We start from the raw sequence: 26,531 nt of genomic DNA on the forward strand, positions 1-26,531 counted from the left end.
AAGGGTCGTGAATGAAGCCCAGTCCATCACTCAAACCAGCCTTCCATCTATTGATACTGTCTACACTTCCCGCTGCCTCGGAAAAGCAGCCAGCATAATCAAGGACCCCGTGCACCATGGACATACTCTCTTCCACCATCTTCCTTTGGGAAAAAGATATGAAAGTCTGAGAACACGTACCAACCAACTCAAGAACAGTTTCTTGCCTGCTGCCATCAGCCGTTTGAATGGACTTACCTCACAATAAGTTGATCTTTCTCTACACACTAGCTATGACTGTAACACTACATTCTGTGCTCTCCTTTCCTTCCCTATGAATGGTATGCTTTGTCTGTATAGCATGCAAGAAACAATAATTTTCACTGTATGCCAGTACATGTGATAATAATAAAGCAAATCAAATGAAAATCCTACCTAATACTGCCATAGTTAGCCTTCCCCTAGTTCAGTACTTTCACTCTGGGACCACTTCCATTGTTAAGGAAGCCCACCAATGCCTCTATTTTCTCAGGAGGCTAAGTAAATTTGGCACGTCTGCTATACTCTAACTTTTACAGATGCCATGATGTGGATGTGCCGGCGTTGGACTGGGGTAAACACAGTAAAAAGTCTGACAACACCAGGTTTTAGTCCAACCGATTTATTTGATAGTAAACTCACAAGCTTTCGAGGGGACTGCCTCTTCGTCAGGTGAATGGAGAGTTCTGGCCTCGGACAGAGCATATAAAGCACAGACTAATCAGTAATCTCTAAACTGTCTGTGTTTTATATGCTCTGTCCGAGGCCAGAACTCTCCATTCACCTGACGAAGAGGCAGTCCCCTCGAAAGCTTGTGAGTTTACTATCAAATAAATCGGTTGGACTAAAACCTGGTGTTGTCAGACTTTTTACTGGTTTTACAGATGCACCATAGAAAGCATTCTTTCTGGTTATACCACAGCTTGGTACGGCTTCTGTTCTACCCAAGACAGCAAGAAACTACAAAGGATCATGAATGAAACCCAGTCCATCACGCAAACCAGCCTCCCATCCACTGACAGTCTCCACACTTCCCGCTGCCTCGGAAAACCAGCCATCATGACCCACACATCCCGGACATTCTCGCTTCCACCATATTCCATTGGGAAAAAGATACAAAAGTCTGAGGACATGTACCAACCGACTCAAAAACAGCTTCTTCCCTGCTGCCATCAGACTTCTGAATAGACCTACCTCGCATTTCTCTACATACTAGCTATGATTATAACATTACATTCTGCACTCGCTCCTTTCCTTCCCTATGTATGGTATGCTTTGTCAGTATAATGTCAGAAACAATACTTTTCAGAGTTTGCTAATACATGTGATAATAGTAAATCAATCAATTGTGCTGACTCATTGCTAGTTTTGTGAGGTGAATTACATCAATGATATTACAATTTTATTTCAGATACAAATTAGACCCAGATGCGAAGTACTTTTTTATTCTAAACAAGCTTAAATTTCAACTAAGGGACCAGCATTCACTGTTGAGTTCCTCCCTCTTACTAAACCCTGTGTTCCCCAGCATTTCTGGTAAGTTATTTGTGTCCTTTGTGAAGACAAGGCCAAAATATGTATTTAGTTGGTCAGCCATTTCATTGTTCCCCATTATAAATCCCCCTGTTTCTGACTGTAAGTGACCTACATTTGACTTCACCAATTCTTTTTCTTCGAAAAAATTATAGAAACTTTTACAATCAGTTTTTTAATGTTCCCTGCAAGTTTACTCATGTACTTCAGTTTTTCCCTCCCTAATCAATCCCTTGACCCTTCTTTGCTGAATTCTAAACTGTCCCCAAACTGTTTTTCCTGGCCAATTTGTATGCCTCTTCTTTGGATCTAATACTATCTCTAATTTCTTTTGCAAGCCATGTTTTTAATCACAATTCCCATTTTATTTCTGACCCCATGAGGAATGAACAATTGTCACAGTTCGCCCATGCTCTCTTTGAATGTTTGCTATTGCCTTTCCATCGTCATCCCTTCAAGTAATGTTTCCCAACCAATCATGGTCAACTCATGCCTCATACCATCATAGTTTCCTTTATTTAGGCTCAGTAGCCTAGTCTCAGAATCATTACTCTCCAGCTTGATGAAGAATTCTACCATCTTATGGCTAATCATCCCCAAGGAGCCTTGCACAACTAGACTGCCAATGATTCTTTTCTAATTGCACAATATCTTGTCCAGGATGGCCTGTTCTTCAGTTGGTCCATCAACTTACTGGTCCAGAAAACCATCTTGTACACACTCCAGGAATTCCTCCTCCACCTGATTGTTACTAATCTGATTTTCCCAATTTATATGCCGATTACAATCACCCATAATTAGCTAGTTTTTTATTGCATGCGTCTCTAATTTCTTGTTTAATGCCATCCTCAACATCACCACTAGTTTGGAGGCCTATATACAATCAACACTACTGACATTAGAGGGTGGTATGGTGGCACAATGGTTAGCACTGCTGTCTCACAGTGCCAGGGACCCGGGTTCAATTCCAGCCTTGGGCGACTGTGTGGAGTTTGCACATTCTCCCCATATCTGCATTGGTTTTCTCCAGGTGCTCTGGTTTCCTCTCACACTCCAAAGATGTGCAGGTTAGGTTGATTGGGCACGTTAAAAAAAAATGCCCCTAGTGTCCAGGAATTAGTGGGTAAACATGTGTGGTTATGGGAGTAGGGCCTAGATGGGATTGTGGTCGGTGCAGGCTCAAGGGCTGAACGGCCTCCTTATGCACTGTAGGGATTCTATGATTTTTTTCCCCCTTGATGCTTCTCAGTCTACCCATACAGACTCCACATTTTTGGAGCTAATATTCTTCCTCACTATTGCATTGATTGCAAACTATCAGCATTAAAAGTAGTAAAATATACCCAATCAGCTGTTTACACCTGCCCTGGGTCACTTTTGAAATCTGGCCTCCCCTCTGGGGCTCCAAACTCCATGTTAGCACTCAGGTTTCTCACTGAACTCTCACGCTGTTTTCACTCTCCTCTCGTTGTCTGTCTCAGTGTCCTCCTCTCACACTCTCCTCTTGATGTCGCTGTCTGTCCTGCGTGTCCCAGTGTCCTCCTCTCAACTCCAGATACTGCTTCACACTTTGTTATTTCCGAGGAGCTACTAAAAGACCACCTGGGAACTACACGATCCAACTTCAAATGGAACTACATGAAGGCCATTTGCAATTCAACAGACCAGGCTTATCAGAAGAGATAATAAAACAATGGTAACAAAAACATATTGTTTCCTTATAATGATAGGTCACTAATAGCCCTGAATCCAGATACCTGATGATCATCCTTTGTTAATGATCTTGTGAAGAGGTAAGGTCACATGATCTAGGACTCATGTTTGTTGAACAAATGAATGTTGCCTTTGAGCTTCAAACCAGTCTGTTGCCTTAACATCTGATAATCAAGCTGACAGAAGGAACTCTGAATATGCAGGACAACTGTCCCCATCTACCAGCCTCAGCTGAACATTCTGTACCATCACCCACAAACTGATTCCTTGCTATGTGCCTATTTAACCTCGCAAAGTCACTGTCAGCAGAAAAGCAAATCTTACACCACTGATTTTTCAGCGTGCCAACTTCTGAAGGAATTCTCGTTGACTTTGATTCTGGACTCTGGGCCTCACGTGAACCAGTATCTATTTGTTCTGTGGTTGCAGTACTGTAAAACCTTCCATTCTTTACTGCATTCTACTGTATGTGTGTGGATGAGGATAATGAGATAATTATAGGCTGGTGAGCCTTACATCAGCGGTAGGGAAATTATTGGAGAGGATTCTTCGAGACAGGATTTATTCCCTCTTGGAAATAAGTGGACGTATTAGTGAGAGGCAACGTGGTTTTGTGTAGGGGAGGTCGTATCTCACGAACTTGATCGAGTTTTTAAAAGTGATGAAGATGCTTGATGAGGGTACGGCAGTGTGTACACGGACTTCAGTAAGGCATTTGACAAGGTCCCTCATGGTAGACTAGTGCAGAAGGTGAAGTCGCATGGAATCACAGGTGAGCTGGCAAGATGGATACAAAACTGGCTCAGTCAAAGAAGACAGAGGGTAGCAGTAGAAGGGTGCGTTTCTGAATGGAGGGCTGTGACAAATGGCATTCCTCAGGGATCAATGCTTGGATCTCTGCTGTTTGTAATATACATTAATGATTTGGAGGAAAACGTAACTGGTTTGATTTGTAAGTTTGCAGATGACGCAAAGGTTGGTGAATTGGTCATGGCAGATCAGCCATGATCTTATTGAATGGCGGGGCAGGCTCGAAGGGCTAGATGGCCTACTCCTGCTCCTATTTCTTATGTTCTTATGTATCCTCTGATGTTCCTCATCGCTATCCGCAAATTCATAAGAACATAAGAAATAGGAGCAGGAGTAGGCCATCTAGCCCTTCGAGCCTGCCCCGCCATTCAATAAGATCATGGCTGATCTGTCGTGGCTCAGTTCCACTTTCCCGCCCTCTCCCCATAACCCTTAATCCCCTCTCTTATCAAAAACCCATCAACCCGCGTCTTAAAAATATTTAGCGAGGCAGCCTCCACCACTTCAACGGGCAGAGAATTCCAGAGATTCACCACCCTTTGAGTGAAGAAGTTCCTCCTCAACTCCGTTCTAAACCGCCCCCCTTTTATCTTGAGGCTGTGCCCTCTAGTCCTACTGTCTTTTTTGAGCGGGAAGAGTCTCTCCACTTCTATCCTATCCATCCCATTCATCATCTTATACGTATCAATGAGATCTCCCCTCATTCTTCTAAACTCTAATGAGTACAAACCCAGTTTATTCAGCCTCTCCTCATAGCTCAACCCCCTCAACTCCGGTATCAGCCTAGTAAACCTCCTCTGCACTCCCTCCAAGGCCAAAATATCTTTGCGCAGGTGCGGTGCCCAAAACTGCACACAGTACTCCAGCTGCGGCCTCACCAATGCCCTATACAACTGCAGCAAGACCTCCCTACTTTTATATTCAATCCCCCTCGCTATGAAGGCCAGCATCCCATTCGCCTTCCTGACCACCTGCTGCACCTGCAAGCTGGGTTTTTGCAACTCATGCACAAGGACCCCGAGGTCCCTCTGCACCGTCGCCTGCTGCAGTTTTTCGCCCCGTAATAGTCCTTCCTGGTTGGAGGCTTGGGGGGAGAGATGGCAGATGGAATTTAATCCTGACAAATATGAGGTAATGAATTTTGGAATGTCTAATACAGATAGGAAATATACAGTAAATGACAGAACTCTTAAGAGTATTGATAGGTAAAGTGATGTGGGTGTACAGGTACACAGGTCACTGAAAGTGGCAATGCAGGTGAGAAGGTAGTCAAGAAGGCATACGGCATGCTTGCCTTCACTGGCTGGGGCACCGAGTTTAAAAATTGGCAAGTCATGTTGCAGCTTTATAGAACCTTAGTTAGGCTGCACTTGGAATACAGAAAAGATTTACCAGGATGTTGCCTGAGAAGACGTTGGAGAAACTTGGTTTGTTCTTACTGGAATGACGGAGGTTGAGGAGCGACCTGATAGAAGTCTACAAGATTATGACAGGCATGGACAGAGTGGATAGTCAGAAGCTTTTTCCCAGGGTGGAAGAGTCAATTACTAGGGGACACAGGTTTAAGGTGCGAGTGGCAAGGTTTAAAGGAGATGAACGAGGCATGATTTTTTCCAGAGAGAGTAGTGGGTGCCTGGAACTCATTGCCAGGGGAGGTGGTGGAAGTGGGTATAGCAGCAACTTTTAAGGAGTGTCTTGACAAATACATGAATAGGATGGGAATAGAGGAATATGGTCCCCAGAAGGATAGAGGGTTTTAGTTAAGTCGGGCAGGATGGTCAGTGCAGGCTTGGAGGGCCGAAGGGCCTGTTCCTGTGATGTAATTTTCTTTGTTCTTGTTCTTTTAATATTGCAAATCTCCTTTTTTGTGGTTATTGAATGTGAGCAATAAACTAACCTATTTGAGTTCACCATATCTCAAGTTTCTCAAGGATTATCCTTTGGATTTGAATCATATAAAAACGAATGGTTGGGAAATACGCAACTGCTTATTAAAAAGGGAACAAAGCACCTTTGTTTACAGATAAGTGACAAGAGGAGAAATTAATTCTGTTTGAATGGAATCCGCTCTGGTCTGTAACCATGGGTTTTTGGGGAGGGAGGAAGATAGGTGTCCAATTTCAGGGTTTTTGCTCTTACACACAAACACACAAAATCATACAAATTCAATGACTCACTCACTCCCTACCTGGGTCTGCGAGGTTTGGATATTTTACTGCCAAGGAGGAATTTGGGATGCCGGTGAAGGTATTGAAAAGCTCTTCCTTACTCCGCCCTGTCTGAGATTTCAATTTCCAAAAGCAGGGGTCCGGGTGGGTGCTGCTGTTCTAACTGTTCTTCCTCATAGCCTCCCGAGTCTGCTCTGCAGTCCTGCCCTCTGTGCTGCGTTATGGGGCTGGCACCTACATTGGTGGTCGAGAGTGTGCAGTAAGGCCACTTACCTTCAAGCTGCTCCTCCAACCACAAACTATTTCCCTCCTGTATCTGCTGTAGGTATTATTATTTGCAGATGTCACTTCCATTTACCAATATTTTGAACAGTATGCTTGCGAGCAGGATAGAGAGGCATGGCGGGCTGTATTATAGCCTGCTGGGTAACCCTGATCTAGCTGGTGCTTCAATGCAATACTGAGCGTTTGCTGTATTGTCAGAGCAGACATTAAACGGAGGCTGTGTCTGCATCTCAGATGGAAATAATGTTACATTAGCTAAAGAACAGGAGCATTTCTCAGTCCTCTGGTCAACATTTATCCCTCACAAGAAAATTTTTTAACCTTTAACTTAATCTGTATTCATTTTTATGTAAATAACGAATATATTCACCACCAATATAATCAGTTTACTACTAAGTCAACAGGAAATTATGTTCCCAGCAGCATTAATGTTGGAAGTGCTGCATCAATTGATCTCAGCAGCACTTACTTTTGGAGGCATCAGCAAAGTTCCCAAAAGTCGCTTCCTGAGTGTGGATGAACTGATCTTTTCTTCCTCATCGGCTGAATGATGTACATCTTTAATTAAAGAGATTTTATGGATTGCCAACTCCTGAAGGGCCTGAATAAGAGAACATTGGAATCTCTGAATCACAAACTTGAGTTAAAATGTAAGCACTAAATATGCAACAATAAAGACAAAGATGAGATCAATTTGGACCTTGGGTTGTGTCGGCAAGGTACAATGAATATTTTTAAAGACTGTCTCTTTAATTCAAAGCAAAACGGAGTTGAAAAAAGTCATCTGTTCTGCTACGAGTTCTGCCCAACAAGAAGCCTGTGTGACAAAAGCAAAATACTATGGATGCTGGAATCTGAAACAAAAACAGAAAACATTGGAAAATCTCAGCAATTCTGATAGCATCTGTGGGATGAGAATAGCTAACACTTCAACAAGTTGCTTCTTTGCATTTTCTCTGTGTCTTCCAGATATCAAAGTTGATCCAGAGTTGATATCAAAACTCCTCAGCAAAGTTGAGACAGAGAGCGCAAGATAAAAATGTGCGTATGTGTGTGAGAAAGAGTCACACACAGACAAGGAACAGCAGTTTCTGCAGTCTGCAGCACGAAAAGGCTATTTATTCTGTTAGCTACCGGAGATAACGCTGGGGAAAGCTTGTCAAATGGTCAAAGAGAAGGAACCCACTTAAGAACACTGGAAGATTTGCCCTGGGGAAGCTAGAGGGAATCACAGGAGTGGGCCTTACAGCTAGGTTGATTAAGGAATTCTCAGGAGACTAGGGGAAATGACATTGTTGGATGTTGTGAGCAAGCTTGAGGGTCCTACTGCCCTTGTTCCATATCTCTTACTGTTCTGATACTTCTACTTCCTATGTTCTTATAAGCTATCTCTTTGAGCAAACTGTTGATCACCTGTCCTCATTTCTCTTTGCGTGATTTGGTGCAAATTTCCAATAGTTCTGTGAAACATCATGAGTTGGAAATGCAAATTGTTGTCTAACTCATAATACAGCAACTGAATTTGTACAGGTTGGAGCTGGACAAGTGCCCTCTACAAACTCCAGCACCTGCTCTGTTTTGTGTTTTATTCCTATTGTTTTGATTCCCAAAGAGACTGATAACTTTTTTTAAAAAAAGTGTTTGAATTCCCAGTGGCCGATTTAAATGAATTGCACAGAATTTCATGTTTTAAGATTTTTGCTCTAACAAGCAAACTAAAAACAACATCAACTAAACGTTACTTAGCAGGCAACTAACACTAAACTGGAGGAAAGATACCCCCTATTAATGTCTCATTGGGATCTACAAGTCCATGCCACTTATAATTTATGGCATGCTGTCCAGCCAAATAAGGAGATGTGAACCCCTCTGGCACCCAGGAGTCACTTTAGACTGTTTTCTGAAGAGACTGCCATTCCATAGACAGCACGTCCCTGGAGCTGTGAAGCAGCAATGCTAACCCTGTGCTACCCTGCCACTCTGTACGATAGATCTGGATGTTTTGTGCATAGATCTCTGAAAGTCCCTGGCTATGCCAAGGAGAAATGGCAGAAGTGAATAGGCTGTTAGGGTGCATTTATTGGACAATTAACTATAAAACAAAGCATACTATTTTGTCCTTTTACAAGACCTTTGCAGGCCTCAGTTCCTGTACTTATTCCCAGAGTACAATGGGACTCCATACAGAAGATGGAACAGGAAAGACATAGATCTAGTTTTCCTGAGTTTCTTTGGGGAGAGGGCGGGAATGTGGAACTGATCCACGACAGATCAGCCATGATCTTATTGAATGGCGGGGCAGGCTCGAAGGGCTAGATGGCCTACTCCTGCTCCTATTTCTTATATATGTTGAAAGTATGTATACATTCACTATGTTGACACACATGATTGACTGGGGCAGTAAGAAGTCTCAGACATCTGGTTAAAGTCCAACAAGTTTATTTGGTAGCAAACGCCACTAGCTTTTAGAGCTCTGCTCCTTTGTCACTTACCTGATGAAAGAGCAGCACTCCGAAAGCTAGTGGTGTTTGCTACCAAATAAACCTGTTGGATTTAACCTGGTGCTCTGAGACTTCTTACTGTGTTTATCCCCATACAAAGCTGGCGTCTCCACATCAATAACTGAGGCAGGCAACGATTGAATATTCACTCTAGCATCCTGCAATTATTTGTTCTATTAAAGATACTACACAAATCAAAAATGCCAGGTTCTAGACATTTCTTTGTTTTGTATACGTTACATTTTCTAGTCGCTTTCTGTTCACTGCTTCTCCACCCTTTTGGGTCTCGTCACTGACCACAATGCAGTTTAGTTTTGGGTCAGTAATTGCTGGTCCATACGGATCACTCAAAGGGACAAGATCATACTGTACAGCAGGATTCACATCCAGTAGGAACTTTCTCAGCTTCTCGACACGTTCTTGGTAAGGTTCAATGAGCTCCTTTAGCACCTTTCCTGCAATAAAAAGTGAAATTTAAAAGAACTCTTAAAAAGATTACCTACCTCAATAGGGTTGGTTTTACTTTTTGTGTTAAATTATTCTCCACAGACCATTTATTCACAACTTAAAATGAGCTGCTTTGTTCACCACTATGGCTATCAGAGAGAAATAGAATCACCTAATTTGGTCCTGAAACATCAGGTTTACAAGAATGGTTGGAATGCAAGTCTTTACAGGTAATCAAGTCTTAAAGGTACAGTTGTCTGTACCTTTAAGACTTGATTACTTGCAAAGACTCTCATTTCAACCATTATCTTGTAAATTGAGTTTGTATCTTTATATGCCCTGTTTGTGAACACAACTCCTCACTCACCTGATGAAGGAGCTTGAGACTCTGAAAGCTAGTGCTGCCAAATAAACCTGTTGGACTTTAACTTGGTGTTGTGAGACTTCTTATTGTTCTCCTTGGATAGAAGGAGGCTAAAACAGACTTGCTAGAGATGTTCAAAATCATGAGGGGATTGGATGGAGTCGATAGGGAGAAACAGTTCCTGATGGTAAAAAGATCAAGAACGAGAGGGCACAGATTTAAAGTGATTTGCAAAAGAGGTGAGGAAAAACCTTTCCACACCATGTCTGGTTTGGGTCTGAAATGCACTGCCTGGAAATGTGATAGAAGCAGGTTCAATCAACGCATTCAAGAGGGTATTAAATGATTATCAGAATAGAAAATTGTATAGGGATATGGGAAAAAGCAGAGAATGGCATTAACTCATAATGCTGATTTACACAGCTGGTGCAGACACATGGAAACATAGAAACTAGAAGTAGGAGTAGGCCATTCGGTCCTTCGAGCCTGCTCCATCATTCATTTTGATCATGGTTGATCATCAAATTCAATATCCTGATTCCCCCTTCCCCCTTATATCCCTTGATCCTTTTAGCCCAAAGAGCTACATCTAATTTCTTCTTGAAATCAGAAAATGTTTTTGCCTCAACTAGATTCTGTGGGTGTGAATTCCACAAATTCATCACCCTCTCGGTGAAGAAATTTCTCCTCACATCAGTAATGAAAGGTTTACCCCTTATCTTCATACTATGACCCCTGGTTCTGGACTCCCCCACCATCGGGAACATTCTTTCTGAATATACCATCTAACCTATTAGAATTTTATAAGTTTCTATGAGATCTCCTCTCACTCTTCTAAACTCCAGTGAACAAAATTCTAACGGGCTCAGTCTCTCTTCATATGACAGACCTGCCATCCCAGGAATCAGCCTGGAAAACTTTTGCTGTACTCCCTCGATAGCAAGGACATCCTTCCTCAAATAAGGACATCAAAATTGCTCACTATACTCCAGATGTGGCCTCACCAATGCCCTATACAACTGCAGCAAAACATCCCTTTACTCAAATCCTCTCACTATGAAGGCCAACATACCACTCACCATCTTTACTGCCTGCTGTACCTGCATGCTAACTTTCACTGACTTATACCCAAGAACACCAAGTACTTACTGAGTATCCTCCTCTCTCAGTTTATACCCATAAAACCATAGAAAATTTACAGCTTTTGGCCCTTCTTGTCTGTGCCAAACCATTTTTTGCCTAGTCCCACCGCCTTGTACTTGGACATAAAAAATAGGAGCAAGAGTACGCCATCTAGCCCCTCGAGCCTGCTCTGCCATTCAATAAGATCATGGCTGATCTGAAGTGGATCAGTTCCACTTTCCCGTTTTCTCCCCATAACCCTTAATTCCCCTGTCTGTCACTCTGAATGCATCAGCTTTTAATACTTTCCTTTATTTCCTTCAATAACCACGGCTGGTTATCCCTTCTCCGACAGTCCTTCTTTACCATCGGAATATATTTCTGCTGAGTACCGAAAAAGATTTCCTTAAAAATCCTCCACTGTTCCTCCGCCGTCCTACCAATCAATCTGCGCCCCCAATCTACGTTTGCCAATTCCTCTCTCATCCTATAGTACTCCCCTCTGTTCAAACAGAGGACACAGGTTCGGGACCCTACTTTCTCACCCTCCATCTGCATCAAAAGCTCAACCACACGATGATCGCTCGTCCCAAGAGGATCCCTCACAATAAGATCCCTAATTCTACCTGCCTCGTTACACAACACCAGATCTAAGATAGCTCGCTCCCTCGTAGGTTCCGTCACACACTGTTCAAGGAAACTATCCTGACAGCATTCCAAGAACTCTTCCTCAAGTCCACCACGTCCGACTTGGGTCAACTAATCAATATGCAGAATAAAATCCCCCATAATTATCGCCGTTCCGTTTCTGCATGCATCATTTATTTGCGGACCATATCCCTCCACACCCCTCTCATCCATGAACCCATCCAAATTTTTCTTAAATGTTAAAAGTGACCCGCATTTACCACTTTATCCAGCAGCTCATTCCACACTCCCACCACTCTCTGCGTGAAGAAGCACCCCCCCTAATATTCCCTTTAAACTTTTCTCCCTTCATCCTTAACCCATGCCTTCTGTTTTTTTTTTCCCCTAGCCTCAGTGGAAAAAGCCTGCTTGCAATCACTCTATCTATACCCATCAAAATCTTATACACCTCTATCAAATCTCCCCTCATTCTTCTATGCTCCAGGGAATAAAGTCCTAACCTATTCAATCACTCTCTGTAACTCAGCTTCTCAAGTCCCGGCAACATCCTCGTGAACCTTCTCTGCACTCTTTCTATCTTATTTACATCCTTCCTGTTCAAGTACATCCTTCCCATTCAAGTAATAATCTGTCTTCCTATTATTAGTACCAAAGTAGATAACCTCACATTTTTTTCCACATTATACTGTACCTGCCATGCACATGTCCACACACACAAGAGTATCCAAATCACGCTGAAGCATCTCTGCATTCTCCTCACAGCTCACCCTCCCACCCACTGCTGCCTCACAGTGCCAGGGACCTGGGTTTGATTCCCGTTTTGGGTCACTATCTGTGTGGAGCTTGCACGTTCTCCCCGTGTCTGCATGGGTTTCTTCCGGGTGCTCTGGTTTCCTCCCACAGTCTGAAAGATGTGCTAGTTAGGTGCATTGATCCGAACAGGTGCTGGTCTGCGGCGTCTAGGGGAATTTCACAGTAACTTCATTGCAGTGTTAATGTAAGCCTTACTTGTGACTAGTAAATAAACTTTACTTGTACTTTACCAACAATGTATCATCTGCAAATCTGGAGATAATACATTCAGTTCCCTTTTCCAATCATTAATATACGTGAACAATTAGGGTCCCAGCACAAATCCCTGCCGAACCCCACTAGTCACTGACTGCCAATCAGAAAAAGACCCATTTATGCCAACTCTTTGCTTCCTATCTGCTAACAGCCTCCTATCCACCTCAAGATATCATCTGCAATTCTCTATGCTTTAGTTTTATATAGTAGTCTGTTACCTCGTCGAAAACCTTAAAAACCACATCCACTGGTTCTGCTCGGTCTTCTCTACTAGTTACATGCTCAAAGAATTTCAATGGATTCACTAAGCATGAGTTCCCTTTTGTAAACTTTGTCTGATTATATCACTGTTTTCCAAATGTTATGAAATCCTTGACAATAGACTCTAGCAGCTTCCCCAGTACTGACATTAGACTCACTGGTCTATAGTTCCCTGTTTTCTTTCTACCTTCCTTTTTGAATACTGGGTTTACATTAGCTACCCTCCAATCTGTTGGAACCAGTCCAGAGTCAAAACCTTTTTGAAAACTAACCACCAAAAGGTCTACTATTTCCAGGGCCACTTCCTTAAGTACTCTAAAATGAAGATTAATAGGACCTGGAGATTTATCCACTTCAAACCCATCAATTACCCCAAAACCATTTCTCTGCTAATTTCCTTCAGCTCCTCACTAAAATGATGGGCCAGATTCTCTTTTTGTACCATATTAATTCTGTGATATCAAATCATTAAAAATAGGAGTAGACCATTTAACTTACCAAGCCTGCACCACCATTCAATAAGATCATGGCTGATTTTGTATGATCTTAATACCACTTTCCACCCTGTTCCCCATAATTCTTCAATTACTTGTAGATTAAAAAAAACTAAGTCTTGAATCTATTCAAATATCCCAATTTCCACTTCTCTCTGAGGAAGAGAATTTGAAAGACCAATCACCTCAGAAAAGTTGTTCCTTCTTATCCAAGTCTTTAATAAGACACCATTTATTTTGAAACTGTGCCCCAGTTTTAGATTCTGCCACAAGATGAAACACTCTCAGCACCCACCTGTAAAGCCTCTCAGAATCTTATACGTTCCATAAGATTACTCTCATTTTTCTAAACTACAATGAGTATATGTCTAAGCTACTCAAGAAGAGCTACCCTTCAGCTCAAGAAACAACTTAGGGAACCTTCTCAGAACCACTTCCAATATCTATATATTGTTAGGGTTCGAGGCCCAAAGCCCAAGATTTACTATGAAGCCAGAATAGACCTCAACATTTGTTTCTACCTTGACATAAATGTATGGATAGGATGCTTCACTCCAGGAGTAATTCCACAGACAAATTAGAGATCTTTTTTCAAAACAAGCTTTACTCATAACACGGTTTAAGTATAACTCTAACAAAATGAAGCAACTTAACTTTTAACAGTTGAACAATAGTTAAAAATGAAAAGAGATGGCTCTATTTTCTAAACATTATTATTTCAGTTCGTCTTAAACTCAAATGTCACATTAAAGACTGTTAACAAACCCAAGCATACTTGCCATAAGTTGTTAACAGACTTGAAGCTTTGAGAGATTTTGATTTTCAGACTTTTGTCTTTTAACAACCCCAGTCAGAAACTGAAAATTGTTTTTCAGCTGCAAACCTAGCTCCTACCATTAACCACATTATCACATGACCCTGCATGCCTAAACCCACCTTCCATTCTTTTAATCAAAATACCCCAGAGGGACATTTTCATTTGTAAACAAGAGTCCATTCGACCTCTCCTTAGTAAACACTGCGGGCTAAAATGAGCAATTATTTTGCTTTCCCAGCATCTGAGCTGTATTCCTTTGCAACATATCAACTGCCTGTAAAAAAAAAGTTGAATTTTAAAATAGTCACAGCAGACATGCCAAATTTCCTTAGATAAAAGCAAATTACTGCAGATGCTGGAAGCTGAAACTAAAAGAAAAAATGCTGGAAAATCTCAGCAGGTCTAGCAGCATCTGAAAGGAGAAAAGAGCTGGTGTTTTGAGTCCAGATGACCCTTTGTTAAAGCTCTGACAAAAAGTTTTGACAAACTGTCATCTGGACTTAAAATGTCAGCTCTTTTCTCTCTACAAATGCTGCCAGACCTGCTGAGATTTTCCAGCATTTTCTCTTTTGGTGCCAAATTTCCTGAGAAAACAGAGGAGTTGGTGGGCTTTCTTAATTTTAGTGTCGTCATGGATGGACCAGGATAGGTTTTGGTGATCTGGACACCTAGAAACTTGAAGCTCTCGACCATTTCCACTTCATCTCCATTGATGTAGACAGGGGCATGCCCTCCACTTTGCTCCCTGAAGTCAATAACTACCTCCTTCATTTTTAGTGTCATCGCACCAGTTCACCAGATTCTCTAGCTCTTTCCTGTACTCTGTCTTGACATTGTTTAAGATCCAACGCATAATGGTGATGTCATCAGAAAACTTGAAAGTCAAGTTGGAGGGGAACTTAGCCATGCAGTCAAAGATATATAAGGAGTATAGCAAGGGGCTGAAGATACAGTCTTGCGGATGCCGGTATTGAGGATGATCACGGAGGAGGTGTTGTTGCCTATCCTTACTGACTGCGATCTAAGGGTTAGGAAGTTCAGGATCCAGACGCAGAGACAGAAGCTGAGCCACATACCTCAAAGTTTGGAAATGATTCTTATAGGAATAATGGTGTTAAAGGCTGAGCTGTAATCTTTGTTATCTAGGTTTTCCAAGGTTGAGTAGGGCCAGGGAGATGGCGTTTGCTGTGGATCTCTTGCAGCGATAGAGCCAGACCGTCTGGGAGGCCGGAATTTACTTGTGCCATGACTAACCTTTTAAAGCACTTCAGAATGATGGATGTCAGAGCAACCAGAAGCTTGTCTGCAAACCTGCACTGAGTGCTGGTCTGGGAACTGTATCTGGGTCAGTTGCTTTCTGTGGGTTCACTTTTGAGAAGGCTGCTCTGATCTCGGCAATTGTGATCTCAGAAACAGGTTCGTCCGAGGCTTCTGGGATGGAGGGCACGCTCTAGCTGACCTCTTGCTCAAAACGGGCATAGAATGCATTGAGCTCATCGGGGAGGGATGCATTGGAACCTGCAATTTTACCTGCCTTCATCTTATAGCCTGTTATGTCTTGCAGACCTTGTCATAGTCGGCAGGAGTCCATGTGGTTAGCCTGGGATTCTAGCTTGGTCCGGTGTCTTTTGACATCTTTCATGGACCTCCATAGATCTTATCTGGCTTTCTTGTATAGGTCAGGTAATAGCTTACAGTGGTAAACTATCCCTATTTATTATCCTTCCCGAACCTTCTGATCTAATTGTTGAAACCATCATTCTAGAACTCCTCTGTTGTATAGTTGGATTGGACTATCCTCACTTAGTTCCATTCCTATGCAGCGACAAAACATCTAGTTCTATCATTATCTCTGCAGTCCTCAAAAGATTTCTACTTTGGCCCCTTCATATTTCTCATTACCAAGCTACTCTCTATCATAATTGTCCAAACCACTACCCCTTTGAAGGACAAGGCAGCAGAAACATCACCACCTGCAATATTCCTCCAAGCAACACGCATCTTCTCTTGAAACCATGTCATCATTCCTTCACTAGCGCTGAGTCAAAATCTTAGAACTCCTTTCCTAACAGATTGTGGTGTATGTAAAGCCCATGAACTGCAATGGATCAAAAAGACCACTGTTTCAAGGGCAATTAATGATAGTCCAGCCAGCAACACTCACATTCTGTGAATGAATAAGTTTAAAAAAAAGCCAAGAGCATGTTGCATTTGCAATTAGACCTGCAATTTCCTCCAGAATGATTTTATGAAGCAAAGGGAAATAATTGACCTGAAATGCAATGGACAGAGTACAGGAACTATTGATGAAAGAAGGTATTAAACATCACCTGAAACTTTGGGAAGTACGGTTTTAGGTTCAGAGTTGTGAAGCCACATGGATATTGCACCTACTGCTGCCAAGTCACAACGTGCAGATCCTCTGTGGCTGGTGATATTAGCGGACTGCAAAAGCAGTTTAATCACAACTTATGTGCAAATTTACTTTGGTTTTACCTTCACCGGACCCCAAAACCAAGTTTCCTGCCAATATTTACAGTACAGAAAGGAAGCTGAAATTTAAATATTAATGAGAATAATGATCACAGTGACAGATAATTTACTCAATAACTGAGGTGGGGCCATCTGGCTCAAGAACTACGAGAAGAAATGGAATCACAATGCGAGTTCTACCTGCTTCAACAGTTACAAGAAGGCTGACTCCAAGAACAAGTACCTGGTGGCCCTCTGCACAGGTTGCGAATGCTCTCGTGACCGCTGACTGCAAGAACGAGCAGGAGAGCTGACACCACCATTATTGCTTTACTGTGGGACAGTAGAACTGAAAATCTCCTGAATGGTGGCTGCAGAACTGACCAAAGCTGTAACTGGAGAAGCAGAAACGATGGAATAGACAGGGCTGCTCCTTCAGAGATGGAGCAGCAAGTGTGGAAGAGACAAAACCTATGATTGGAGGCATGACACTGTTTCTCCTACTTCTGCTGCTCTGCTAATCACAACTTTGCAGTCAGTTCCCACTCTCACTGACTGACAAAAGTGCATTTTTTTCAACCCACTACCACCTCTAAATTTTTCAAATGCCAAGGTCAGAAATCCACCAAATGGTGGAAATTTCTCATCCATGCCACTCCAATTTCTGATCCCTGCAATTCCTGTTTCTCAGTGAAATAGGCTGAATCAGTTAATTTGGGCTATCCCTTTGATTTGTTCAAAATACTTATACTTTACACTAGATAAGCTGGTTTTGTTACAAAAACAAAAAAATGATTATCTGCTTTTACAGCAGATATGCTCAAACTATAAATTTCATAATTTGTGACAGATGCACAAGACAAGCGTGCACATAACCTAAAAAACACATATTGCACCTAAACAATTACACTCAGGAGATAATAGATAATACTCACCATTAAGCAGTTCTCCATCAGCCACTCCAATTAACAAACGCTTTTCTGTTAGCAAGCATGACACGCTGAGAAGGATCTTGTGGGCAGAATGGAGTCTGTCAAATGTTCCACCTAACACAACATCACTGTAACTCGGAATATTTTCACATAAACCAGAATCTTCCCCATCAGAACAGGATATGCTTTCTGCATCATCTGTGCTAGGTGGCAAAAAAATAGCCCTCAGATTGGGTTTACATGTGTAACATCCAAGAGTATATTTTTCCAAGCACTGTGTAACTAAATTGGATTGGTTTAAATCTGGAATTTTGTAGTCTGTTACAACCACCTCTGGTGGTTCAGACAGCAACTGGACTGATGAAAATGGCTGCTGAGTTGAAGTGTGATTTTTAACATTTGAGAGAACTACTCTGATATCCAGGTGACTGCACGCATTAGAACCTTTTGCATAAAGATTAGTTAGCAGTTGGGAAACTTCATGGTTTGCTGGTATGTAAACTGGATTGGGTTGAATGCAATTGCCTGTCAGTCTCAATCCTGGATGCAAATGAACATATAAAATGTCCTCAACTATTTTTGCAGTTGCTGCCAAAACTGGAGCAATGCGTAATGGAATAAGGGAAAGTGGTGACGTTAGAACAAGAATACCACTTCGAAACATGGCCATCACTCTTGTAGGCTATCCTGAAAGAAAAAAGCAAAAGTCACAATTAGTCCCTTCTTCAGATGTAAGTGTCACTGATAAGGTCAGCATTTATTCTCCAGCCCTAATTCAAAAAATGCCTACAGTGCAGGAGACCATTCGGACCATCAAGTCTACACCAACTTTCCGACAGGTTATCCCACCCAAGCTCTATCCCCGTAGCCCTACATATTTGCCCTGCTAATCCACCTAACATGCACATCTTTGGATTGTGGGAGGAAAGTGGAGCACCTGGAAGAAACTCGTCAGACACAGGGAGAATGTGCAAACTTCACACAGACAATTACCCAAGGCCAAAATTGAACCCGAGTCCCTGGCACTGTGATACAGGACTGCTAATCACTGTGCCACTTGATCTCCCAAGATGCTAGTGAGCTACCCATCCACTGTCAGTTTTCAATCAACTGGCTTGTCTAGCACGTTATTGTGGCATTCACAGGTAAGGCCAGAATAAATAAGGACAGAAAGTTTTCTTCCCAAAAATACATGTGTGAACTAGTTAGATTTTTACAACAATCCAATAGCTGCACAATTATTTTTACTAAGACCAGTTTTTTTTATTTCTTAGTCTTTCAAAAAAAAGTAAAATCAAATTCTAAAACTATCCTGACATTAAGTTGATCTTAAGTTTGATCTGCATTAAATTGATATTTCTCTATACCCTAGCTATAACTGTAACCCTACATTCTGCACTGTCTCATTTCCTTCTCTACAAATAGTATGCTTTATCTGTATAGCATGCAAAAAACAATACTTTTCACTGAATGCTAATAAATGTGACAATAAATCAATGATTGGAGCTCATGCTCTTTATAATAATAGTCCAGTCTAGTTACAATTTAATAATTGTTTTCATTAATAATTAGAAGTGTATTGATAAAATAAGTGCAGTACAGGTTATGTTTATGAATTTTCCAAAGTTGTATGGCACAATGCTGTGGGGTACAAGGCCCAAGAAATTGAAGGGAGTGAGAGAACAGACAAGTTGGCGCAAGTACAGAAAGTGAAGTTTCAGTGTAATGGATCTTTTCCAGACTGCATTAGTGACGAATGTTGAGACAAATGGTTACCACTGCTGCTTCATGGCACCAGGGACCCGGATTCAATTCCCAGCTCGGGTCACTGTCAGTGCTAAGACTGCACATTTTCCCCGTGTCTGCATGGGTTTCCACCCACAGTTCAAAGATGTGCTGGTGAGCCGGATTGGCCATGGTAAACGTATAGGGGATAGGTGAGGGTAATGGGCCTGAGTGGGATACTCTGATGTGGAAGTATCGGTATTGGACTGGGGAAACACAGTAAGAAATCTTACACCAGGTTAAAGTCCAACCGGTTGTGTTGTGAGGCTTGTTACTGGGACACTCTCCCACAGTGCAGGCTCGATGAGTCGAATGGTCTGTGTAGGAGTGTGAGATGGTCGCTTAAATGAATAAGGGGTTGAGGTTTGAACGATAATCCAAGTGCGATGGAACGAAAGGGGCTGAGAAACAGCCTGGGGGCAATGGGCCGATCGGTCACTTTGATTCTCACCCACCCGGATCCGACACCTGCACTAAAGCCGGGGTTGCTGCAGGCCGCGCGCTTCCCGCTCTCGGGGGAAAGTGATCCTCATTCCCGAGACTCAGGCCTCAAACCCCGGCTCCGAGTGAGAGCCAGAGCCAAGACAACACCGAGCCGCACCATCTGCTCCCATTGGCTGAGCGCCACAGCAACGCCAGCTCCCATTGGCCGTACGCCACAGCAACGCCTGTTTCCATTGGTCGAGCGCCACAGCAATGCTTGCTCCCATTGGCCGAGTGCCACAGCAACGCTTGCTCCCATTGGCCATAATAACACGTGTTAGAAACAGAGCAAGGAATGGAGAGTTTGGGCGTCGCTGAGGGATTGAGCTCCAGGATGCAAGAAATCTCCACCCAGAACCCACAGGACTGGGCACAACTCCCTGAGCTGGAGCAGCTCAGTTAGAAATCTCTCACAAAACCGGGTTAAAGTCCAACAGGTTTATTTGGGAGCAAAAAAACCACTAGTTTTCGGAGTCTCAGACTGCTGCGCGGTGTGGCCAATGGGAGCAGACGTTGGTGTGGCGCTCGGCTCCGAAAGCTCGTGCTGCCAAATAAAGCTGTTGGACTTTAACCTGGTGTTGTGAGACTTCTTACTGTGTTTACCCCAGTCCATCACCAGCATCTCCACATCTGAAGCAGGATGGACAGACACCAGTGAGTAAAAGCTGCTCAGCATGTTCAATAAACCCTTCATCTGGTTGGTCCCTTTGTCCCCAACCCGGCAACGTCCCCAACCCATAGAACATTACAGCGCAGTAGAGGCCCTTGGGCCCTCGATGTTGCACCGACCACTGGAACCAATCTAATGACCCTCTAACCTAAACTATTCCAGTGTTATCCAGTTGCCTATCCAATGACCATTTGAACGCCTTTAAAGTTGGCAAGTTCACAACTGCTGCAGGCAGGGCATTCCACGACCTTACTACCCTCTGAGTAAAGAACCTACCTCTGACATCCATTCTATATTTATCACCCCTCCATTTAAAGCTATGTCCCCTCGTGTTAGCCATCACCATCCGAGGTAAAAGGCTCTCACTGTCCACCCTATCTAACCCTCTGATCATCTTGTATGCCTCAATTTGGTCACCTTGTAACCTTCTCTCTAACGAAAACAACCTCAAGTCCCTCAGCCTTTCCTCATAAGACCTTCCCACCATACCAGGCAACATCCTGGTAAATCTCCTCTGCACCCTTTCAATGCTTCCACATCTTTCCTATAATGTGGCGACCAGAACTGTACGCAATACTCCAAGTGCGGCCGCACCAGAGTTTTGTATAGCTGTAACATGATCTCATGGCTCTGAAATTCAATCCCTCTACCAATAAAAGCTAACACACCGTACGCCTTCTTAATAACCCTATCAACCTGGGTGCCAACTTTCAGGGACCTATGCACATGTACCCCGAGATCTGTCTGCTCATCCACACTACAAGAATCTTTCCATTAGCCCAATACTCTATAATCCTGTTACTCCTTCCAAAGTGAATCACCTCACACTTTTCTACATTAAACTCCATTTGCCAGCTCTCAGCCCAGCTCTGCAGCTTATCTATGTCCCTCTGCAAACTGTAACATCCATCCTCACTGTCTACAACTCATCCGATTTTAGGATCATCCGCAAACTAACTAATGCATCCTTCTACACCCTCATCTAGGTCATTTATAAAAATGACAAACAGCAGTGGCCCCAAAACAGATCCTTGAGGTACACCACTAGTAACTGAACTCCAGGTTGAATATTTCCCATCAACCACCACCCTCTGTCTTCTATCAGATAGCCAATTCCTGATCCAAACTGCTAAATCACCCTCAATCTTATGCACCCATATTTTCTGCAGTAGCCTACCATGGGGAACCTTATCAAACACTTTGCTGAAATCCATATACACCACATCAACTGCCTTACCCTTTTCCACCTCTTTGGTCACCTTTTCAAAAAACTCAATAAAGTTTGTGAGGCACGACCTACCCTTCACAAAACCGTGTTGACTATCCCTAATCAATTTATTTCTCTCTAGATGATTATAAATCCAATCTCTTATAATTCTTTCCAAAACTTTGCCCACAACAGAAGTAAGGCTCACCAGTCTATAATTCCCAGGATGGTCTCTACTCCCCTTCTTGAACAAGGGGACAACATTTCCTATCCTCCAGTCTTCCGGCACTACCTGTAGCCAATGATGACATAAAGATCAAAGCCAAAGGCTCTGCAATCTCCTCCTTAGCCTCCCAGAGAATCCTAAGGTAAATCCCATCTGGCCCAGGGGACTTATCAATTTTCATACTTTCAAGAATTGCTAACACCTCCTCCTTATGTACCTCAATCCCGTCTAGTCTACTACCTGGTATCGCAGTATTCTCCTCGACTACACTGACTTTTTCCTGCGTGAATACTGATGAAAAATACTCATTCAGTTCCTTTCCTACCTCTTCAGGCTCCATGCACAACTTCCCACTGCTGTCTCTGACTGGCCCTAATCTTGCCCTAATCATTCTTTTATTCCTGACATACCTGTAGAAAGCTTTAGGGTTCTCCTTGATCCTACCTTCCAAAGTCTTCTCATGTCCTCTTCTAGCTCGTCTTAACTCTCTCTTTAGCTCCTTCCTGGCTAATTTATAACTCTCCAGTGCCCTAACTGAGCCTTCACATCTCATCTTTACATAAGCCTCCTTCCTCTTCACCAGAGATTCAACCTCCTTAGTACACCACGGTTCCCTCGCTCGACCACTTTCTCCCTGCCTGACAGGTACATATTTATCAAGGACTCGCAGTAGCTGCTCCTTGAATAAGCTCCACATTTCAGATGTTCCCAGCCCCTGCAATTTCCTACTCCACCCTATGGATCCTAAATCTCGCCTAATATCCTCATAATTACCTTTCCCCCAGCTATAACTGCTGCCCTTCGGTATATACCTATCCCTTTCCATCACTAAGGTAAACGTAACCGAATTGTGGTCACTATCACCAAAGTGTTCACCTACCTCCAAGTCTAACACCTGGTCTGGTTCGTTACCCAGTACCAAATCCAATGTAGCCTCACCTCTTGTTGGCCTATCTACATACTGTGTCATGAAACCTTCCTGCACACATTGGACAAAAACTGACCCCGCTAACGTACTTGAACTAGCTTTTCCAGTCAATATTTGTAAAGTTAAAGTCCCCCATAACAACTACCCTGTTACTTTCGCACCTATCCAGGATCAGCTTTGCAATCCTTTCCTCGACATCTCTGGAACTTTTTGGAGGCCTATAAAAAAACTCCCAACAGGGTGACCTCTCCTTTCCTGTTTCTAATCTCAGCCCATACTACCTCACTAGACAGGTCCACATCAAACGTCCTTTCTGCCACTGTAATACTGTCCCTGACTAACAATGCCATGCCTCCCCCTCTTTTACCACCTTCCCTGCTCTGACTGAAACATCTAAATCCCGGAATCTGCAACAGCCATTCCTGTCCCTGAATCCAGCAATTCCTCCGAACACGGCAACTCACCCAATGGAGCACCTCCTCCAACAAAACAACTCCCCCCGACACGGCAACTCCCCCCGACCCGGCAACTGCCCCAGCCCGTCATAGAGGTTTACAGCATGGAAACAGGCCCTTTGGCCCAACTTGTCCATGCTGCCCTTTTTTAACCCCTACGTTAGTCTCAAGTGCCCACATTTGGCCCATTTCCCTCTATATCTATCTTACCCATGTAGCTGTCTAAATGCTTTTTAAAAGACAAAATTGTACCCATCTTTACTACTACCTCTGGTAGCTTGTTCCAGACTCTCATCACCCTCTGTGTGAACAAATTACCCCTCTGGACCTTTCTGTATCTCTCCCCTCTCACCTTAAACCTATGCCCTCCAGTTTTAGACTCCCCTACCTTTGGGAAAAGATACTGGCTAGCTGATCCATGCCCCTTATTATTTTATAGACCTCAATAAAATCATCTCTCAGACTCCTATGCACTAGGGAAGAAAGTCCCTGTCTATTCAGCCCCTCCTTATAACACAAACCATCAAGTCTCGGAAGCATCCTAGCAAATCTTTTCTGCACTCCTTACACTTTAATGATAGGGTGATCAGAAATGTACACAGTATTCCAAGTGTGGCCTTACCAATGTCTTGTACAACTTCAACAAGATATCACAACTCCTGTATTCAATGTTCTGAACAATTAAGTCAAACATGCCAAATGCCTTCTTCACCATCCTTTTCATCTGTGACTCCACTTCCAAGGAACTATGAACCTGTACAACCTGAACCGGCAACATTTCCAACCCGACAACGTCCCCAACGCAGCAACATCCTCGACGTGGCAACTCACCCATGAGGGGCATAGATAAGCTAGATAGTCAATATCTTTTCCCAAAGGTAGGGGAGTCTAAAACTGGTCTTAGAAAGGATCCAGAGGAGGTTCACAAGAATGATCCCTGGAATGAGGAGCTTGTCATACGAAGGACGGTTGAGGACTCCGGATCTGTACTCGTTGGAGTTTAGAAGGATGAGGGGGGAACTTATTGAAACTTATAGGATACTGCGAAGCCTAATAGAATGGACGTGGTGAAGATGTTTCCACAAGTAGGAAAAACTTGAACCAGAGGGGACAACCTCAGACTACAGGAACGATCCTTTAAAATAAAGACGAGGAGAAATTTCTTCAGCCGGAGAGTGGTGCGTCCGTGGAAGTCTTTGCTGTAGAACGCTGTGGAGCCAGGTCATTGAGTATCTTTAAGACAGAGATAAGTTCTTGATTAATAAGCGGATCAAAATTTATGGGGAAAAGGCAGGAGAAGGGGGATGAGAAAAATATCAGCTATGATTGAATGGCACAGCAAATGTGATGTGCCGAGTGGTCTAATTCTGCTCCTATGTCTTCTGGTCTAAGCTTAACCGGCTAAATGCAGATTCAGAGTCAGCCAGGTTCTTTACATGTGTCACTTACTCATAGCCAATGGTGTGAAGCCAGATCCAGAAAAGACAATGGCTATATGACAAATGTCCATTTCTGGGGGCAAGCATACCTTGCAGTGCTTCTTTGGTATGACAAATTATTTATCTAAGTTCATTCCCTGCTGCAGTGAGGTGACTGGAACCATCTGTTAGCTCCTCCATCAAGATGTCGAATGTTGTTGGCAGGAGCACCACATCACTATATGCAACAAACTTCAGCAGGCACTCAGCCCGTCTAGTTCGGCAAAACTTTGACCTTTGAGCACCGAAACACGTATCAGCAGATGCCTCCCAGCATAGACTTGACACATCTGCAGCCAGGATGGCAGACCAACAGCTTTCGCATCAAGGGCCCTCGCTGACACCGAAACGCATAGATTCATAGAGGTCTACAGCATGGAAACTGGCCCTTCAGCCCCACTTTTCCATGCTGCCCTTTTTTTAAACCCCTAAGCTAGTTCCAATTGCCCGCATTTAGCCCATATCCATCTATACCCGTCGTACCCATGTAACTGTCTATACGCTTTTGAAAAGACAAAATTGTACCCACCTCTACTACTACTTCTGGCAATTTGTTCCAGACACTCACCATCCTCTATGTGAAAAAATTGCCCCTCTGGACACTTTTCTATCTCTCACCTCTTACCTTAAACCTATGCCCTCTAGTTTTAAACCCCCCTACCTTTGGAAAAAGATATTGACTACCTAGCTGATCTATGCCCTTCATTATTTTATAGACTTCTGGAAGATCATCCCTCAACCTTCTACGCTCCAGAGGAAAAAAGTCCCAGTCTATCCAGCCTCTTCTTATAACTCAAACCATCAAGTCCTGGTAGCATCCTAGTAAATCTCTTCTGCACCCTTTTAATTTAATAATATCCTTTCTATAATAGGATGACCAGAACTGTACACAGTATTCCAAGTGTGGCCTTACCAATGTCTTGTACAACTTCAACAAGACGTCCCAACTCCTGTATTCAATGTTCTGACAAATGAAACCAACCATGCTGAATGCCTTCTTCATCACTCTGTCCACCTGTGACTCCACTTTCAAGGAGCTATGAACATGTACCCCTAGATCTTTTTGTTCTATAACTCTTCCCAATGCCCTACCATTAACTGAGTAAGTCCTGCCCTGGTTCAATCTACCAAAATGCATCACGTCACATTTGTTTAAACTCCATCTGCCATTCGTCAGCCCACTGGCCCAATTGATCACGATCCCTTTGTAATCCGAGGTAACCTTCTTCACTGTCCACTATGCCACCAATCTTGGTGTCATCTGAAAACTTACTAACGATACCCCCTATATTCTCATCCAAATCATTAATATAAATGACAAATAACAGGCGACCCAGCACTGATCCCTGAGGCACACTGCTGGTCACAGGTCTTCAGTTTAAAAAAACAACCCTCTGCAACCACCCTCTGGTTTCTGTCATCAAGCCAATTTTGTGTCCATTTCACGACCTCTTGCTGGATCCCGTGAGATTTAACCTTATGCAACAACCTACCTTGTCAAAGGCCTAGGTAAAGTTCATGCAGACAACATTTACTGCACTGTCCTCCCCTACCTTCTTGGATACCCCCTTCAAAAAACTCAATCAAATTTGTGAGACATGATTTCCACTCACAGTCATGCTAACTGTCTCTAATCAGTCATTGTG

The 26,531-nt window shown here is 43.0% G+C and overlaps 2 protein-coding genes across 2 annotated transcripts in view; one reads left to right on the forward strand and one right to left on the reverse strand.

Annotated features, from left to right (window-relative positions):
* coasy (CoA synthase) overlaps positions 1–20,059 on the reverse strand; it is a 68,655-nt gene extending 48,596 nt beyond the window's left edge. The window contains exons 1-4 of the mRNA XM_080213447.1: positions 19,894–20,059; positions 17,657–18,340; positions 9,269–9,483; positions 6,997–7,128 (exon numbers count right to left, since the gene is read on the reverse strand). Of these exons, the coding sequence (XP_080069573.1) occupies positions 6,997–7,128; positions 9,269–9,483; positions 17,657–18,323 (1,014 nt within the window). The 5' untranslated portion in view covers positions 18,324–18,340; positions 19,894–20,059. The remainder of the gene's footprint in view (positions 1–6,996; positions 7,129–9,268; positions 9,484–17,656; positions 18,341–19,893) is intronic.
* Positions 20,060–20,249: 190 nt separating this feature from the next.
* Positions 20,250–26,531, forward strand: part of LOC145359156 (bone morphogenetic protein receptor type-2-like) — a 215,339-nt gene continuing 209,057 nt past the window's right edge. Inside the window, exon 1 of the mRNA XM_080213579.1 lies at positions 20,250–20,575. The gene's annotated coding sequence lies outside the window, so the exon portion shown is untranslated. The remainder of the gene's footprint in view (positions 20,576–26,531) is intronic.

The sequence above is a fragment of the Carcharhinus amblyrhynchos genome, chromosome 27, assembly GCF_965287045.1.
Source record: "Carcharhinus amblyrhynchos chromosome 27, sCarAmb.v2.hapA, whole genome shotgun sequence".
NCBI classification, from domain to species: Eukaryota; Metazoa; Chordata; class Chondrichthyes; order Carcharhiniformes; family Carcharhinidae; genus Carcharhinus; species Carcharhinus amblyrhynchos.